Source organism: Phyllostomus hastatus, unplaced genomic scaffold, assembly GCF_019186645.2.
Source record: "Phyllostomus hastatus isolate PE091 unplaced genomic scaffold, TTU_PhHast_1.1 phas_scaffold_200, whole genome shotgun sequence".
In the NCBI taxonomy this organism is placed as follows: Eukaryota; Metazoa; Chordata; class Mammalia; order Chiroptera; family Phyllostomidae; genus Phyllostomus; species Phyllostomus hastatus.
The window spans coordinates 8,702,647-8,721,747 of NW_025334016.1; the positions used below are offsets into that span (position 1 = coordinate 8,702,647).

Sequence of the window (19,101 nt, forward strand, 5' to 3'; positions counted from 1 at the left end):
GTTGCTCCACATTTCTCTATCTCCATTTTACCTTCTTCCCTCCTCTTCTTATCTTTGTTTTAAATTTTATTTTTTTCTCTTGCTACGATTTGTTTCTATTCCTCACTCTTACTATTGCTCCCCCCTCCAGCCTCTCAAAACCATTTTTCTTGTCATTAGTCATCTTACATTCTTCTTCCCAACTTAAATACCCTTATTCTCTCTGCCTTTATCAAATTTTCATTTTTGGTACTGGTTACAGTGGTGGTTGTTGCATTTCTTCCATTTTATTTCTAGATCTTCACTATTTTTGCATTTCAAATCTCAAATTTTACTGTACCCCTCTATTGCTCCATTTTGTCTTCCTCCTGCCCTTTCTTTTTTCATTTTAAATTTTAATTTTTCCCTGTCTCAGGATGGTTTACATTCCTCACTCTCAGTATTCCTTTTCCCTCTCTCATCTCAAAATCACTTCTTTCCTCTAGATGTCTCTTAACCTCTTCTTTCTTTTTTCCCTCTTAATCCCATCAAACATATAGGAATCTTTGCTCAGTTTTTGTTGATAGAGCTGTGGGGGATCTTTTTTTCCAATTTGGTTCCTATTTTTTTCACTACATATATTTTTAAATTTTTGTTTAAATATAATACTACAAACTTCCCTTCTCTTACTCCATTCTGCCTTCTTTCCTCTCTTTTTATTTATGATGTAAATTTATTTTATTTCTCCCTTTGCCTTGTTTTTATTCCCCACTCTTATTATTTCTCCTACCACTTCGCTCTCAAAATAATTTTTTCATTCAGTTAGTCACCTCATATTTGTTTTTTCTTCTTTATAATAGTCTTAATCCCTTTACACCTTTATTAACATAGGCTCATTTGCTGTTGATAGAGTGCTTGTGGGTAGGACTTATTTTTGTGTGTGTGGCATTGTTTCCTAGGCTGTTTGATTCTGTGCTGACAGTATCTATATCATACAATACAAGATTTGGTGGGCAGTGCACACTCAGTCAGCCAGCCAGAGAGAAGGGCCCACCAAAGACTGACCCAACAACAACGAGAAAATTACAACCAGAGAACTCACATAAATGGCAGAATGGGCATCCCAAGAGCATCAAGCTCAGAAGATCAAGGAGACTGTACCACTGAGTCCCACAGGTCACTTACCACAGAAGGTCACACCACAAAGACAGGGAGCCTAAGCAGATCAATGAAATATAAAGAAACAAACAAGAACAGTTACCTAAAATGGGAGACAAAGAAATAACCCTCAATCAAAAGGAAAGGAGGAATCCTCAGAAAGAGTGCTAAATGAAATTGAGGCAAGCAAATAATCAGACATTGAGTAAAAAATAATGGTAATAAGGATGCTCAAGGAGCTTGGTGAGAACTACAAAGAACACCATATAAGTGACAAGGAACTTACTGCAAACTACACTAGCAGGAAAAATGACATAGAAATCATAAATAAAAGCCATGAGGAAATGAAGAATATAGTATCTGAAATGAAGAACACAGTAGAAGATATTAAAAACAGAGCAGAGGATGGAGCAGAGGACCAAATCAGTGAACTGGAGGAAAAGGTAGAAAAAAATTCCCAGACAGAGCAACAAAATGATAAAAGATTAAAAAAAAGTGTTCATGGACTGGAAGAATTAACATCATCAAAATGTCCATAGTACACAAAGCACTTTATAGATTCAACACAATCCCTATTAAAACACCAATGACATTTCACAGATTTAGAACAAATATTTCAAAAAATTATATGGAACCATAAATGACCCCAAATAGCCTCAGCAATTTTGAGAAAAAAGAAGAAAATAGGAGGGATCACCATATCTGATATCAAACTATATTACAAGGCCACTGTAATCAAAAACAGTCTGGTACTTACATAAGAACAGACACATAGACAAATGGAATGGAATAGAGAGCCCATAAATAAACCCATGCTTCGTTGGTCAATGAATATTTGACAAAAGGGGCAGGAGCATAAAGTGGAGTAAAATCAGTCTCTTCACTAAATATTATTGGGGTATCTGGGCAGGTACATGCAAAAAAATGAAACTAGACTACCAACTTATACCATAAACTCAAGATGGATAAAACAAGACTTCAGTATAAGCTGTGACACCATAAAAGTCCCAGAGGAAAACATAGGCAGTAAAATTTCAGATATCCCACACAGCAACATTTTTGCTGATATATCTGTTAGGGCAATGGGTATAAAGGAAAGGATAAACAAATGGAACTACATCAAACTAAGAAGCTTCTTCATGGCTAAAGAAAACATCATAGAAATAAAAGGGAACAAAATGTATGGGAAAACATATTTTCCAATGATATCTCAGACAAGGGCTTAATATCCAAAATATATAAAGAACTCCTACAACTCAACACCAGGAAGACAAACAATCCAATTAAAAAATGGGCAAAGGACCTGAGCAGATAATTCTCCAAGGAGGTTATACAGAGGGTCCACAGACATAAGAAAAGGATGCTCAATATCACTGGCCTTCAGAGAGACACAAATTAAAACCATAATAAGCTACCACCGCACACCAGTCAGAAGGGCCATCATTAATAAATCAACAAACAACAAGTGCTGGCAAGGTCGTGGAGAAAAGGGAACCCTAGTACACTATTGGTGGGAATGCAGACTGGTGCAGCCATTGTGGAAAACAGTATGGAATATTACAAAAAACTAAATATGGAACTACGTTTTGATCCAGTGATCCCACTGCTGGCATTATACCCTAAGAATCCTGAAACACCAATTCAAAAGAAGCTATGCACCCCTATGTTCATAGCAGCATTATTTACAACAGCAAAGTGTTGGAAACAGCCTAAATTCCCGTCAGTAAATGAGTAGATAAAAAAACTGTGGTACATTTACACAATGAAATACTACACAGCATGAAGAAAGAAGGAACCCTGACCTTTTTTACAGCATGGATGGAACTAGAGACTATTATGCTAAGTGAAATAAGCCAGGCAACAATAGGGAAATACCATATGACCAAACCTATAAGAGGAACCTAATGAACAAAACAAACAAATGAGCCAAACAGAGCCAGAGGCATGGAAACAAAGAACAGACTGACAGTGACTGGAGGGGAGAGGAGTTGAGGGAAGGGGGGGAAGAAGGGGAAGGTTTAGTCAAGGAACTTTTATAAATGACCCATGGACATAGAAAATAGGGTGGGGATAGACTGTGGGAGTCATGGGTAGGCAGGGCAGTAGAGAGTAATAGCGGGAAATTTGGGGCGAGTGTAGTAGAACAACAATAAAATTTAAAGAAATAAAATAACTGAAAAAGTTTTTAAAAAAATACCTTGAAACAAATGAAAATGAGAACACTACAAACCAAAATCTGTGAGACACAGGGAAAACAATCCCAAGAGGGAAACTCATAGCATTATAGGCCTATCTCAGGAAACAAAGAAAGCTCAAATAAACAATTTAACTTTACACTTAAAAGAACCTGAAAATGAACAACAAACAAAACCCAAAGTGAGTAGAAGGAAGTAAATAATAAAGATCAGAGCAGAATTGAATAAAATAGAGTGTAAAAATGATTAAAAAATCAATGAATCCAAGAGCTGGTTCTTTGAAAAGATAAACAAGATTGGCAAACCTTTAACCAGACTCATCAATAAAAAAGAGAGAGAGAGAGGATTCATATAAATAAGATCAGAAATGAAAGAGGAGAAATAATTACTATAGCAAAGAAATACAAAGAATTGAAAAAAATATTATTAACAGCTATATTCCAATAAATTTCACAACCTGGATGAAATGGATAAATTCATAGAATCATACAATCTTTCAAAAGAAAATCAGGAAGAATCAGAGAGTCTGAACAAACAGATTACAGCTAGTGAAATTGAAGCAGTAATCAAAAAATTTCCAGCAAACAAAAGCTTTGGACCAGATGGCTTGACAGGTGAATTTTACCAAACATTCCAAGAAGAACCAGCACCTCTCCTTCTCAACCTATTTAAAAAAATTCAAGTGGATGGAAGGCTCCCAAGCTCATTTTATGGTTGGTTTTATCCTAACTCCAAAGCCAGATAAAGATACTACAAAGAAAGAAAATTATAGACCAATATTCCTGATGAATAGATGCTAAAATCCTCAACAAAATGTGAGGAAACTGAATACAATGATGTATCAAAAGATCATAAACCATGATCAAGTAGGATTAATTCCAGGAATGCAGGGTTGGTACAATATTCACAAATGAGTAAATGTGATGCACCACATAAAAATGAAGAGTAATAACCACATGATCATATCAATAGATGCAGAAAAAGCATTTGATAAAATCCAGCACCTATTTATGATAAAAAAAACTCTCAGAAAAGTGGGAATAGAAGGAACATAACTAAACATAATAAAGGCCATATATGACAAACCTCACCATCAGCATCATATTCAATGGGCAAAAACTACAAGTGCTCCTCTTCACATTGGGAACAAGACAGAGATGTCCACTTTCACCTCTCTTACTCAACATAGTGCTGGAAGTCCTAGCCATACCAATCAGACAAGAAGAAGAAATAAAAGGCATCCAAACTGGAAAGAAGGAAGTGAAACTGTCTCTGTTTGCAGATAACATGATAATATACATAGAACACCTAAAGACTCCATCCACCTAGAAACTACTAGAACTGATAAATGAATTCAGCAAAGTAGTAGGATACAAAATTAATATCCAGAAATCAGTTGCATTTTATATACCAATAATGAACTGTCAGAAGGAGAAATTAAGAAAACAATTCCATTCATGATTGCTACAAAAAGAATAAAACACCTAGGAATAAATCTAATCAATGATGTAAAAGACCTGTACTCAGAAAATTTAGAAGACATTGAGGAAAGAAATTGAGTAAGATACTAAGTGGAAGCATATACCATGTTTATGGATAAGAAGAATTAACATCATTAAAATGTCCATACTACTCAAAGCAATGAATAGATTCAATGCAATTCCTATCAAGATACCAATGATGTATTTCACAGAACTAGAACAAATATTTCAAATATTTATATGGAAACCACAAAAGGCTCTGCATAGCAACAGCTGTCCTGAGAAAAAACAAAGGTGGAGGAATCACACTACCTAATATCAAAATATATTATAAGGCCATAGTACTCAAAAGAGCATGGTATTGGCATAAAAGAAGACACATAGATCAATGGAACAGAGTAGAGAACCCAGAAATAAACCCACAGCTTTACAGTCAATTAATATTTGAGAGAGGAAACATGCACATATAGGGGACTAAAGATAGTGTATTCAATAAATGCTGTTGGTAAAACTGGACAGATACATATAGAAAAGTGAAACTAGACTTCCTTCTTATACCACACATGAGAATTCAAAATGGATTAAAGACTGAAGTGTTAGGACAAAACCATAAAAATCCTAGAAGAAAACCTAGGCAGTAAAATCTGGCACATTGCTCATAGCAATATTTTATCTGATATATCTCCTCTGGCAAGAGAAACAAAAGAAAAAATAAGCTAATGGGATTATGTCAAACTAAAGAAATTTTGCACAGCAAAGGAAACCATCAACAAAATGAAAACACAACCTGTGGAATAGGAGAACATATTCGTCAATATATCTGATAAAGGGTTAATATCCCAAATTTGTACAAAACTCCACCAAAACAACAACAACAATAACAACAGCAACAACAACAACAAAACGAACAATCCAATTAAAAAATGGGCAAAGGACTTAATAGACACTTCTCCAAAGAGGTCATACAGATGGCCAATAGACATATGAAAAGTTATTCAATGTCACTAACATCAGAGAAATGCAAATTAAAACCACAATGAAATATCACCTTACACCTGTCAGAATGGCTATCATCAATAATTCAACAAACAACAAGTCCTGGAAAGGATGTGGAGGAAGGGGAACCCTTTCCTACTGTTGGTGGGAAGGCAGATTGGTGCAGTCACTGTGGAAAGCAGTATGGAGATACCTCAAAAAATTAAAAATGGACCTGCCTTTGGATCCAGAATTCCAATTCGGGGAATATATCTGAAGAAACCCAAAACACTAATTGGAAAGAACAAAAGCACCCTCATGCTCATAGCAGTGTTATTTATAATTGCCAAAATATGGAAGCAGCCCAAGTGCCCATCAGCAGATAAATGGAGAAAATAACCATAAGACATTTACATAATGGAATACTGCTCAGCTATAAAAAAGAAGAAAATTTTATCCTTTGCAACAGCATGGATGGACCTGGAGAACATTATTCTAAGTGGAATAAGCCAGTTAGAGAAAGACAAATATATGATTTCACTCCTATATGCAATCTAATGAACAAACTGAACAAACAAGCAAAATAGGGACAGACTCATAGATAGAGAGCAGGATGAAAGCTATGAAGGGGTGGTTAAGGGATGGAGGGATAAAGGAAAAAGTACTCATGGACATGGACAACAGCGTGATGACTGCAGGGAGTAGGTTAAGAGGGATAAATGGTAATGGGAAAAAGTACAATAAGAAAGCAATGATTAAATATTTAAAAAAAAGAAAAACATGCCCTGAATTTTATATCTCATACCCTCATAATCAATGAAGCTGTACATTTTCATTCTGCCACACAAACCTGTGTGTGTGTAAGTATGTATTATGGCAAAAAGATAATAATTCATAGTAGGCTCTCTAACATTCAAAATCATAAGTAACTTTTCCTTTTGTAATAGTTAAATGGAGGTATGTCATCAATAATATAATCAAAACAGAGAATAACTCAAAGGCAATTAAAGGTAAATATAAAACCAACAATAGTCCCCTAAACAAAAACATGCAGGACAATTCCCATGAAGGATGCAGATCTCACTTACTTGCACAATAAAGCTTCTAGAAGATCATCACTCAAAGGTAAGCTAGAGGACTTGCACAGCCTTTTGATGTCTTTCCTGGGTAATACTTTTTTTCTGGATTAAAACAAAATAAATTAGCTTATATATACTTTGGGTCTCTCCAGTAACAGTTATATGCTATAGGAAAGAAAAATTGTCTTCTAAAAATATGAACATGGTATAACTATGAAAACTAGTATTGGAATTAATAGTAAGAAAAAGCAGTCACATTGCATTTCATCAACTTTCTCTACATCAGAAGTCAGAGTCTCTCCTTTCAAAGGTCTTTACATCAAGATTTGGATTCTTGGTTGGTGATAGTAGAGCCTATTAAGGCTGCAGCCATAAGTGTTGCTCTAAGTAACTGATCTACATTCTTCACCACTAGTCAAAAAATGGTTCTGATGTTTGAAAACATCTCTTAATTTGACAGGCCTCTAGAGCCTCCAGCATGAGTATTACATGACTTGAAGGTGTTTTTTCTAGTCTTTTCCTTGGCTCCAAATCTTACACAACCTGGAAGCCCCAGCTGGGGCCTTAACATTCATCTCAATGTTTTCAGATGTTTTCTCCAGAGCAGACCAAAAGTTATTTTCCCCAACCTGGTGGGGCAAATGCTTATCCATTGTTCTCACCCAGCCAAGGATCTTCCAGGCAATGGGAAAAATTAGAACCAACAGGAAAGAAAGTGGTTTCTTTCTTTACAATGAGATTATACAATTTTTAGAGAAAATTTATGTCTAGAATCAAAACTTGTCAGATCTGGAAAAATCGCAGAAATGTCTGATCAAGAAGCCCCATTATTCCCAAGAAGTGTTCCTTTAGTGAAGGAGAGCCACACTTTTCACCTTGTGGAAGGGGTACCACCAAGGTGGAAGGTAGGGCCAGGGTTATGCAAAGGTCAGTCCCCACATCCTCTGGGAGGCTCAAGGAAACATAAATATTCAAGTCAAAATACCATTTTTATAAAAACTCAAAGAGGATATAGTATGGGTTAGGGAAAACATCATGTTCATTCTTAAGATAAACTATAGGACCTTCAAAGATACAGGGTATGCAGCTGGCTACTTTGGTGCAGACTTCAGGTTTGGGGATTGAAGGAAGGGGTCAGGAGGAAGTTAAATGGCAGTGGTGTGTAGTAACAAAATTAGAAGCTAGAGTTAGAACTAAGAATTTTGAACTCCACATGAGTACTTTCCCCCACTATATCAGGTCTGTGGTGAGATGAATGCCAAAATATATTAAGATGGGGCTCAGGTTGCTTATAACAATGACTTAATAAAACTCAATACGAACATGATAAATGTACTAAAGATAGATTATATAGACTGCACGAACATTATTTTCAAGAAAAAAATTCAAAGAAATTCTAAAGAAAGTTTACTTGCAAGTTCCCTGATTTGTATATTATAGAAGTCCTGTTTATAAATCCCAGTTATCACTAAAATTATGCAAGAAGAAGAAACCTCAGAATTAAGCTTCCTAACAGCTTGATTTTCTATCTTTCAGTTTAAAGCTTCAAAAACCAAGTAAAAGAAAATGCAAAGGAGCATCCAATTCTTTAGAAGACACAGGGGCTCCTCTATTCCATCAACAAATAAAGCTCACCATTCCTATTATTTTTACCTAGTTACCCTCCAAAAATGATTTAAGGTGGTTTTGCTAAATAGCAGAGTATAATGAGATATGTCAACTTTCTTCTTGCCCTTTTTGATAAAATACAAATTTCCTCATTACTCGGGATCACAGAAACTTAAATTATTTACTAGAATCAATAAAAGCTTACTGTTCTCGATCTTCATATACACAGCAAGAAATGAGTCTATCAAAATTCTCAAACAGAGTTCTCTTGAACTGTTCATGGGCCGTTGCAATTAAGATATTCATATCTGTACATGGTTCCTCAGGTACCCCATAGTGACGTACAATAGTTATAAGTTCTTGGTCTGTGAGTTTCCCAAGAGTTATATTCATCAGTATTTCCCTGTAAAGAAAATGCAGACACTCATGAAATTATATCTGAGAATATTTTCCTCCTCTTTCTAGAAAAAAATCCTTGAATACTATTTTACAGAACTTTTACCAACTGCAAAGAGGACAGGTGATTATTTTTCTTTAATTTAATTTTTCTACTTATGAGCAGCAGGAAGGCTCCAGTGCTAGAACAGAAAACCATAAGTACTATAATTTAATAAAATGGCATTTTTCCCAGAGTCAAACTTCTACTGGATAATAGCCTGTATCCAGGAAGTAAGTTTTTAAAGTCCTTGACTGGTAAAACAAACAAACAAACAAACAAACAAACAAACAGAACAAAAAAACCTATCACTAAATACACGATTTCATTCAATGCCTATTAATCTTATTTTACACAAAATAGTAACAGACTTGGGTTATTTCTCCCAGGATATAAAATTTATAAATCAATAAATAAGAAAGGTGTTTTGGAGATGGGGAAAACAAGTATGCACATTTCTGTAGTAAAAAGTAAAAACTGAGGCACCCTGTTAGTGGGGAAAGAAAGTAAAAGAAAAAACTTAAAAGTGAAGAGCTGTGTAAGGGTATAGTCCCTAACTCTTTTAGAGAACAAATTGCTTTGAGATTATTTGGCAGAGCTAAAAAAATAACAATAATATGTTAGTAATGAAGATTCAAAGTCTAACAAATTGGCTGAATTGTTTCTTCTCTATATGAAAGCTGTAAACCATGCAACATGTATTAGAAAGAAGTACATTAAAACAGTTAAAATGCAAACTGTTATAGTGATTAAATGAATAAGCTTCCATCATCTAGAAAATTTACTTACTAGAAATAATTTAGTTTCCAAGAATACCAAATAAATGAAAGGACATAAGATTTTATGAACACTTTTGCTGTACACTCGTGTTTCAGAATAATGGCTTTCTCAGGACGGAAGATGGCGGCTTTACTCTAGGCAGCGTTTTTCTTGGCTTCTATGAAGAGGGGGGAAACTCGAGGATTGGTGGAGAAACAGAGCAAGTGGGCTAGGTTACCAAATCACTTTTGAAAGCAGGACATCAAAAATTACTGCACTCACTGGAAAACCAGGCGGTAAGGAGTCTGCTACAGGACAAAAGGGGCCCAGGGATCAGCGCAGGGTCTAGGGGTGTGCAGACCCCAGGCCCGCCCGGTGCTCTGGGGTCTGCCCCAGGCCTCCCAGGAGAGGGAAGTCGCTGCTCCCTCCCCCAAATATGGGGGGGTGGTGAGCAACTCCAGGGGAGAACGTGTTGCTAGAAGGAACAGATTGGCCATTTGGACTGGGAAAACATCGCCCAGGGAATATGAACACCCACCCAGAGACTGGGGAAAAGTGAGGGCCTCTAGCTGACAGGACCAGGGGCAGCCTGGAAGAGCACCCACACCCCTAGCCTGGTGGAAGTGCAGATCGGTGGAGAGTATGAGCAGGGCCGCGCTAGGCTCGTGCCCCACAGGGAGGCCGGAATCACGCCCTGCAATCCAGGGAGGGTCGTGGTACTTGGTGCATTCCTACAGTAGTGGCTCAGAAATTTCCAGCCAGCCCGACCAGGGGAGCCGAGAAAGGCGCCAACACCTGGTCAGAGTGCGGTTCAGCGGGGAAAATGGAGCTGGAAAGGGCTGGGCTCGCACACCGGCGGGAAGACTGACTCTCATGTGCCAGTGTGTTCGGGAGTGCCCAGGGTACCTGACAGACTTGCTGAGATCTGGCTGGGAGAGAGAGAAGCATTTCAAAGGTTCCTCAGCTGGCTGAAGCCAGCAAGATCAGAAAAACTGATCTGGACAGTTAGAAACCAAAAAGAGGTTTTGTTGTTGTTGTTGTTGTTGTTTGTTTTTTGTTTGTTTGTTTGTTTTTTGGTTTTGTTTGGTTTCTCTGGCTGTTGTTGGTTGACTAATTTTATCTTGTATTTTATGTGACATTTTATTTTTCAATTCTTATTATTTTTATCTCGCAATCCCTCTGTTTCTCCTCCATTCAACCTAATATTATTCTTTCCACTCCAAATTTATCTCTCCTGCAATACATCTTCTGCTTTTCTTTCCTTTTTTTTTAATCTTGCAAGTTACTGTAAATTTCTATTATCTTTTTCTCACTTTCTGACATTTTTTATTTTAATAATATTTTGGTATTCTTTTTCTTTCTGTATAATCTTCTTTGCTTGGCTGGTTATACTGTCATTTGATAGGTTCCCCCTGGTATCTCAGTCACAAGGTGTTGATAAGTTACTATCCTTCATCTGTGTTCCATTAATACACCTCTCAAGGTTCTATACTCTTTATTCTCATCAATTCTGCCACAAGACTGTCACTTTACTATTACTGCTAGTAAGACCTAGTCTATACAATTGTAAATGTTTCTCAATACCCCTACCTGATCTCAGCCCACTTTTCAATTTTCTGAACTGTACTATTGTGGGGGTTGTCTCTATTCTTTTACTCACTACTTCTATATACTAATCTTTAGTCCAACCCTACCTTAGAAGCTGACCTCCAACTGCCTCACAGCTTTCTAGATCCAACTAACAATCCTCTTGTCCCCAATAAGAGTCTTACCTTCTTTCCATCCTTTCTAAAACGTGGATAGTGGGGTGGAGGATCATGGTTAACACTATAAGGAGCCAAAGGATAACCCATCTCTTCTCTACTGGCTGCTAAAGTAAATATCATAGTATACTGTCTTGCTGTTTTAAACCATTTTGCCAACTCCTCCAACTGATCACAAAAAAGAGTAGGTGGAAGCTGTGAACACCAGGATACACGAAGGAGATTGCACCACTGAATCTCACAAATATTCTACCACAGAAGTTCACACCATAATTACAGGGAATCAGAACAGATCAAATTAACAAACAAGAAGAAAAAAGAAGAAATCCACGAACAATGAGAAAACAAAGAAACAACCCCCAACTGAAGGGAAACGAGGAAGTCTCAGGAAAATTGCTAAAGGAAATAGAGGCAACTCAACTATCAGATAGTGAGTTCAAAACAATGATTACCAGGAAGTTCAATGAACTCACAATGAGCTTTCAGAAATTAGAGGGAAACTACATCAATCTCACTGCAAACTATATAAACATGAAAAAGGAAATAGAAACTCCCAACAAAGGTCAAGAGGAAATGAAGAATACAATTTCTGAACTGAAGAACACAGTAGAAGGAATGAAAAGCAGGATTGATGAAGCAGAAGATCGGATTAGCGAACTGGAGGACAAAGTAGAAAACAGCATCCAGAAAGAGCAAGAAAAGGAAAAGAGGCTCAGAAAGAATGAAGAGGGATTAAGAGAAATGCAAGACAATATGAAACGTAATAATATCCATATAATAGGGATACCAGAAGGAGAAGAAGAAGAGCAAGGGATCGAAAACCTAGGTGAACAAGTAATGAAGGAGAACTTTCCTACTTGATAAGAGAAAAAGTCACACAAATCCAGGAAACACAGAGAATCCCAATCAGGAGGAACCCAAAGAGACCCACCCCAAGGCACATCATAATTAAAATGAAAAAAAATTTCAAGACAAAGAGAGAATCTTAAAGGCAGCAAGGGAGAAAAAGGAAGTAACATACAAGGGAGTCCCAATAAGGCCAAGAGCTGACTTCTCAATGGAAACACTTCAAGCCAGAAGAGAATGGCAAGAAATACTCCAGGTAATGAAAACCAGAGGTATGCAACCAAGGCTACTATATCCAGCAAGGCTCTTGATCAAGATAGAAGGCCAAATAAGAAGCTTACCAGACAAAAGAAGTCTAAAGGAATACACCTCGAACAAACCAGCTCTACAAGAGATTCTAAAAGGACTGCTTTAAGGAAGGGAGAAAAAAGGGAGAAAAGAGAGAGAGAGAGAGAGAGAGAGAGGAACACACGTACATAAAAGACAGTGAATAAGTACCTATCAATAATAACCTTAAACAAAAATGGATTAAATGCTCCAATCAAAAGACACAGAATAGCTGATTGGATAATAAAAAATGATTCACATATCGGCTGTCTACAAGAGACCCACATCAGGATAAAAGACCTACACAGGCTGAAAGTGAAGGGCTGGAAACAAATCTTCCAAGCAAATGGACAGGAAAAAAAAGCCAGGGTAGCAATACTCATATCAGACAAAATAGACTTCCAAAAAAGGTCCACAAAGAGAGACCGAGAAGGTCACTTCATAATACTCAAGGGAAGAATCCATCAGGAAGACATAAATATTATAAATATATATGCACCCAACATAGGAGCACCCAAATACATAAAGAAAATCTAAGATGACTTCAAGAAAGATATGGACAGCAACAAATTTATAGTGGGAGATTTTAACACCACACTATCAAAAATGGACAGATCTTCTAAACAAAATATCAACAAAGATATTGTGGCATTGAACAATACCCTTGATGAAATGGATTTTATTGATATATACAGAGCCCTCCATCCAAAAGAAGCTAAATATACATTCTTTTCAAATGTAAACGGAACATTCTCAAAGACAGACCACATGATAGGACACTAAACAAGCCTCAAGATTTTCAAGACAATTGAAATCATACCAAGCATTTTCTCAGACCTCAAGGGACTGAAGCTAGAAAACAATTTGAAGGAAAAAAACCAAAAACACTCAAAATCATGGAGATTAAATAGCATGCTATTAAACAATGAGTGGGTCAAGAATGGTATTAGGGAAGAAATCAAAACGTTTCTGGAAATAAATGAAAATGAACTCACAACAACCTAAAACTTATGGGACACAGCCAAGGCATTCCTGAGAGGGAAGTTCATAGCGATACAGGCCCACCTAAAAAGGTTAGAAACATTCCAAACAAACAACCTAACCCTATGTCTACAAGAACTCGAGGAACAACAACAAAGGCAGTCCAGAGCAAGCAGAAGGAAAGAAATAACCAAGATCAGAGCAGAATTAAATGACATAGAGACTAAAAGCACAATTCTAAGGATCAATGAATCCAAGAGCTGGTTCTTTGAAAAGATAAACAAAATTGACAAGCCCTTAAGCAGACTCATCAAGAAAAAATGAGAGAAGACCCAAGTAAACACAATCAGAAATGAAAGAGGAGAGATTACAACTGATACCACAGAAATACAAAGGATTGTAAGAAATTACTACAAAGAACTGTACGCCAAGAAATTTGAAAACCTAGGTGAAATGAACAACTTTCTAGAAAAAGATAATCTTCCAAAACTCAATGAAAAAGAAGCAGAAAGCCTGAACAGACCAATAACAATAAAAGAAATTGAAGCAGTAATCAAAAAACTCCCAACACACAAAACCCGGGATGAGATGGTTTCACAGGAGAATTCTACAAAGCATTTAAGGAAGAGCTAACCCCTATCCTTCACAGACTATTCCAAAAAATCCAGAAAGATGGGAGTCTCCCAAACTCTTTTTATGAGGCCAACATCATCCTAATTCCAAAAGGAGAAAAAGACACAACAAAGAAAGAAAACTTCAGGCCAATATCACTGATGAACATTGACGCTAAAATCCTCAACAAAATACTGGCAAACCGCATCCAACAATACATTAAAAAGATTATACACCATGACCAAGTGGGATTCATTCCAGGGATGCAAGGATGGCTCAATATTCGCAAGTCAGTAAATGTAATACATCACATAGACAAAAGCAAAGACAAAAACCACATGATCATATCAATAGATGCAGAAAAAGCATTTGATAAGGTACAGCACCCATTCATGATAAAAACACTCAGCAAAGTGGGAATAGAGGGAGCATTCCTCAACATAATAAAGGCCATATATGAGAGACCTACAGCCAACATCATACTCAATGGACAAAAATGAAAATCTTTTCCACTAAGATCAGGAACCAGACAAGGCTGTCCACTTTCACCACTTCTATTCAATATAGTACTGGAAGTTTTAGCCACAGCAATCAGACAAGAAAAAGAAATAAAAGGCATTCAAATCAGAAAGGAGGAAACAAAACTGTCACTGTTTGCAGATGACATGATAGTGTACATAGAGAATCCTACAGACTCCACCAAAAAACTGCTTGACCTAATAAATGAATTTGGCAAAACAGTGGGATACAAAGTCAATATCCAGAAATCAAAGGCATTTCTGTGCACCAACAATGAAACAGCAGAAACAGAGATCAAGGAAAAAATCCCATTTGAAATAGCAAAAAGAAAAGTAAAATATCTAGGAATAAACCTAACCAAAGAGGTAAAAGACCTGTATTCAGAAAACTACACAATACTTAAGAAAGAAATCAAGGAAGACACAAACAAATGGAAACATATACCGTGTTCATGGATTGGAAAAATTAATATCATCAAAATGTCCATACTACCCAAAGCAATTTACACATTCAATGCAATTCCTATTAAAGTACCAATGGCATATTTCACAGACATAGAACAAACACTTCAAAAATTTATATGGAATTATAAACGACCCCAAAAAGCTGCTGCAATTTTGAGAAAGAAGAGTGAAGTAGGAGGGATCACAATACCCGACACTAAACTATACTACAACATCACTGTAATCAAAACAGCCTGGTACTGGCATAAAAACAGGCACATAGACCAGTGGAACAGAACAGAGAGCCCAGAAATAAGCCCAAGTCTCTATGGTCAATTAATATTTGACAAAGTAGGCAGCAACATAAAATGGAATAAAAATAGCCTCTTCAACAAATGGTGTTGGGAGAACTGGACAGCCATGTGCAAAAACATGAAACTTGAGCACCAACTTACACCATATACAAAAACAAATTCAAGGTGGATAAAAGACTTAAATATAAAACATGACACCATTAAAGTCCTAGAGGAGAACGTAGGTAGGAAAATCTCAGATATTTCACGAAGAAACTTTTTTAGTGACGTGTCCCCTAGAGCAAGGGACATAAAGGAAAGAATAAACAAATGGGACCTCATCAAAATTAAAAGCTTCTGCACAGCTAAAGAAAACAGTATCAAAATTAAAAGAGAACCAACTGTGTGGGAAAACATATTTGCCAAGGATACCTCAGATAAGGGTTTAATCTCCAAAATATATAAAGAACTTACAAGACTGCACTCTAAGAAGACAAGGAATCCAATTAAAAAGTGGGCAAAGGACTTGAACAGACACTTCTCCAAGGAGGACATACAGAATATCCAAAGACACATGAAACGATATTCAATATCGCTAGCTATCAGAGAGATGCAAATTAAAACCACAATGAGATACCACTTCACACCAGACAGAATGGCCATCATAAACAAAGCAACAAACAACAAGTGTTGGAGAGGTTGTGGAGAAAAGGGGACCCTAGTGCACAGCTGGTGGGACTGCAGACTTGTACAAGCACTATGGAAAGCAGTATGGAACTTCCTCAGAAAACTAAAAATGGATCTGCCTTTTGACCCTGCAATTCCACTGCTGGGACTCTATCCTAAGAATACTAAAACACCAATTCAAAAGAACCTATGCATCCCAATGTTCATAGCAGCACAATTTACAATAGCTAGATGCTGGAAGCAATCAAGATGCCCATCAGTAAACGAATGGATCAAAAAACTGTGGTACATTTACACAATGGAATTCTATGCAGCAGAAAGAGAGAAGGAGCTCCTACCCTTTGCAACAGCGTGGATGGAGCTGGAAAACATTATGCTTAGCGAAACAAGCCAGGCAGTGAAAGACAAATACCATATGATCTCACCTTTAACAGGAACTTAAATAACAAAACAAAGAAACAAGCAAAATATAACCAAAGACACTGAAATAGAGGATAGGCTGGCGGTGACCGGAGGGGAGAGAAGAGGGAATTTAAGGGGACAGTGGGAAGGGTTCACAGGAACAAACTTAAAGGACACATGGTCATAGACTAAGGGGAGGGTGGTAATGGGAGGGAAGTGGGGAGGGTGGGAGGGGTGACTGGATTTGGAGTAAAAAGGAGAAAACTGTATTTGAACAATGATTAAAGAAAAAGAATAATGGATTTTAGTGCTTTTATATATTTTTTGTCATTTTCACTATCATTTAAGAATTCTAAATTCTCCTAGTTAAGAACTTCCTCAGCAAACCCTGCCGGTGTGGCTCAGTTGTTTTGAGTGTTGTTCCATAACCAAAAGGTTGTGGATTCAGTTGCTGATCAGGGCACATACATAGGTTGCAAGTGTGATCCCTGATCCTGGTCTGGGCACATATGATCCCCCGGCCAGGCATGTACAGGAGGCAACCAACTATGCTTTTCTGTTGCATTGATGTTTCTCTCCCCTCTTCCTCTCTCCCTTCCTCTCTCTCTAAAAGCAACAACAAAAATATCCTTGGGTAAGTATTTAAAAAAAATAAAAAGAATTTCCTCAGAGTGTAAGAAGGCCCACAGGTACAATATTCACCTATCTGAAGGGGACTGCATTTCACCTATATCCAATCCTCAGGGTTTCTGAGGTTTCCCTTTTGTTTTACTTTGGTTTTTTTCAATGGGAAATGAAGGCTGAATGCAACCAAGAAGACCCCACAACTGCAGCAAGTCAGTTTGGGTCAACCAAACAGCAATATTGACTTGGGGCTCACTGCATAGAAAATCCTGTCAAGTCACTTTGGCATCTGAAATTTTCGGAGTCTATAGTCTATTTGGGCTCCCCAAGCATACAGATCAACTATCAAAACCACAAACTGGAAGGGTCACTTGAACAACTGAGTAATAGAAATAAATCTTGCCATTCATTGAGTACTAGCTATGTGCCAGGAGGTTCTTCTGGCATTGATCATTTCAACTTGTCTAGAAGGTAGGTACTACTATTATCCCCATTTTACAGATGAGAACACTGAGGCACAGAAATGTTAAGTAATATGCCCAATGTCACAAAACCCAGAATGTGTACCCTTGAATTCTGGCTCCAAAGCCCATGTTCCTGCATACTATCCTGTCCCCCTTCTCTTGGGACACAGAAGACACAGTGACCCAATGGAGTAGGGCTCAGTCAGGAAAAGCTTCCTAAATGCAGTGGGTTTTGAGCTAATTTTTACAGACTTGTATTGCCTTTACCACACATGACCTCTGATTTGAGGGCTATCACTGACCATTATCACTGACAAAAGAAAATAATTTCAGAAACCCTGAGTCATCAGCCATCTCTGACTGAGGGCTAAGCGACCAGGAAGGAACCACTCCTAGGAAAGCCCCCAGATCATTTACTTTTTAAAATATACTTTGATTGTGCTATTACAATTATCCCAACTTTTCCCCCTTTGACCCCCTCCACCCAGCAACCTCATTCCCTCAGGCAACCCCCCCTTAGTTCATGTCCATGGGTCATGCATATAAGTTTTTTGGCTACTCCATTTCCTATACTGTTCTTAACTTCCTCCTATTTTATCCCTATCAATTTGTACTTCTTAATCCCTGCATCTTTTCCCCTTTTATCCCCCTTCCCCCTCCCAAACAGTAATCATCCAAATTATCTCCATATCTATCATTCTGTTTCTGTTCCTCTTGTTTTCTTAGTTTTTTTAGATTAAATTGTTGATAGATATGTATGTATTGTCATTATATTGTTTATAGTTTTTGTCTTTTCTTAAATAAGTCCCTTTAACATTTCATATAATAATGGTTTGGTGATGATGAACACCTTTAGCTTTTTCTTCTATGGGAAGCTCTTTGCCCTTCAATTCTAAATGATAGCTTTGCTGGGTAGAGCAATCTTGGCAGTAGGTTCCTGCTTTTTGTGAAATTGAATATTTCTTGCCCATCCATTCTAGCCTGCAAAGCTTCTTTTGAGAAATCAGTTGACAGTCTTATGGGAACTCCTTTGTAGGTAACTATCTGCTTTTCTCTTGCTGCTTTTTAAGATGCTCTCTTTATATTTAACCTTTAGCATTTTAGTTATGAAGTGTCTTGGTGTGGTCTTCCTTGGGTCCTTCTTATTTGGAACCATGTGCTTCCTGGTCCTGTATATCTATTTCCTTCATCAAATTAGGGAAGTTTTCTTTCATTATTTTTTTGAATAAGTTTTCAACTTCTTGCTCTTCCTCTTCTGCTTCTGAAACCCCTATGATTTGAATGTTGGTACATTTGAAGATGTCCCAGAGGCTCCTTAGCCTAACTTCATTTTTTAATTCTTTTTTCTTCTTGCTGTTCTGATTTAATGCTTTTTTTCTTCCATATGTTCCAAATTGTTTATTTGATTCTCAGCTTCATCCCCTCCACTGTTAGTTCCCTGTAGATTTTTCTTTATTTCACTTAATGTAACCTTCATTTCTGCCCTGGTCT

General features: G+C 37.2%; 1 protein-coding gene across 1 annotated transcript in view; it reads right to left on the bottom strand.

Annotated features, from left to right (window-relative positions):
- The window catches only part of EFHC2 (EF-hand domain containing 2), a 231,943-nt gene that overhangs the window by 38,779 nt on the left and 174,063 nt on the right, over nt 1-19,101 (bottom strand). The window contains exons 11-12 of the mRNA XM_045860517.1: nt 8,660-8,857; nt 6,856-6,948 (exon numbers count right to left, since the gene is read on the bottom strand). Coding sequence (XP_045716473.1) covers nt 6,856-6,948; nt 8,660-8,857 — 291 coding nt within the window. The remainder of the gene's footprint in view (nt 1-6,855; nt 6,949-8,659; nt 8,858-19,101) is intronic.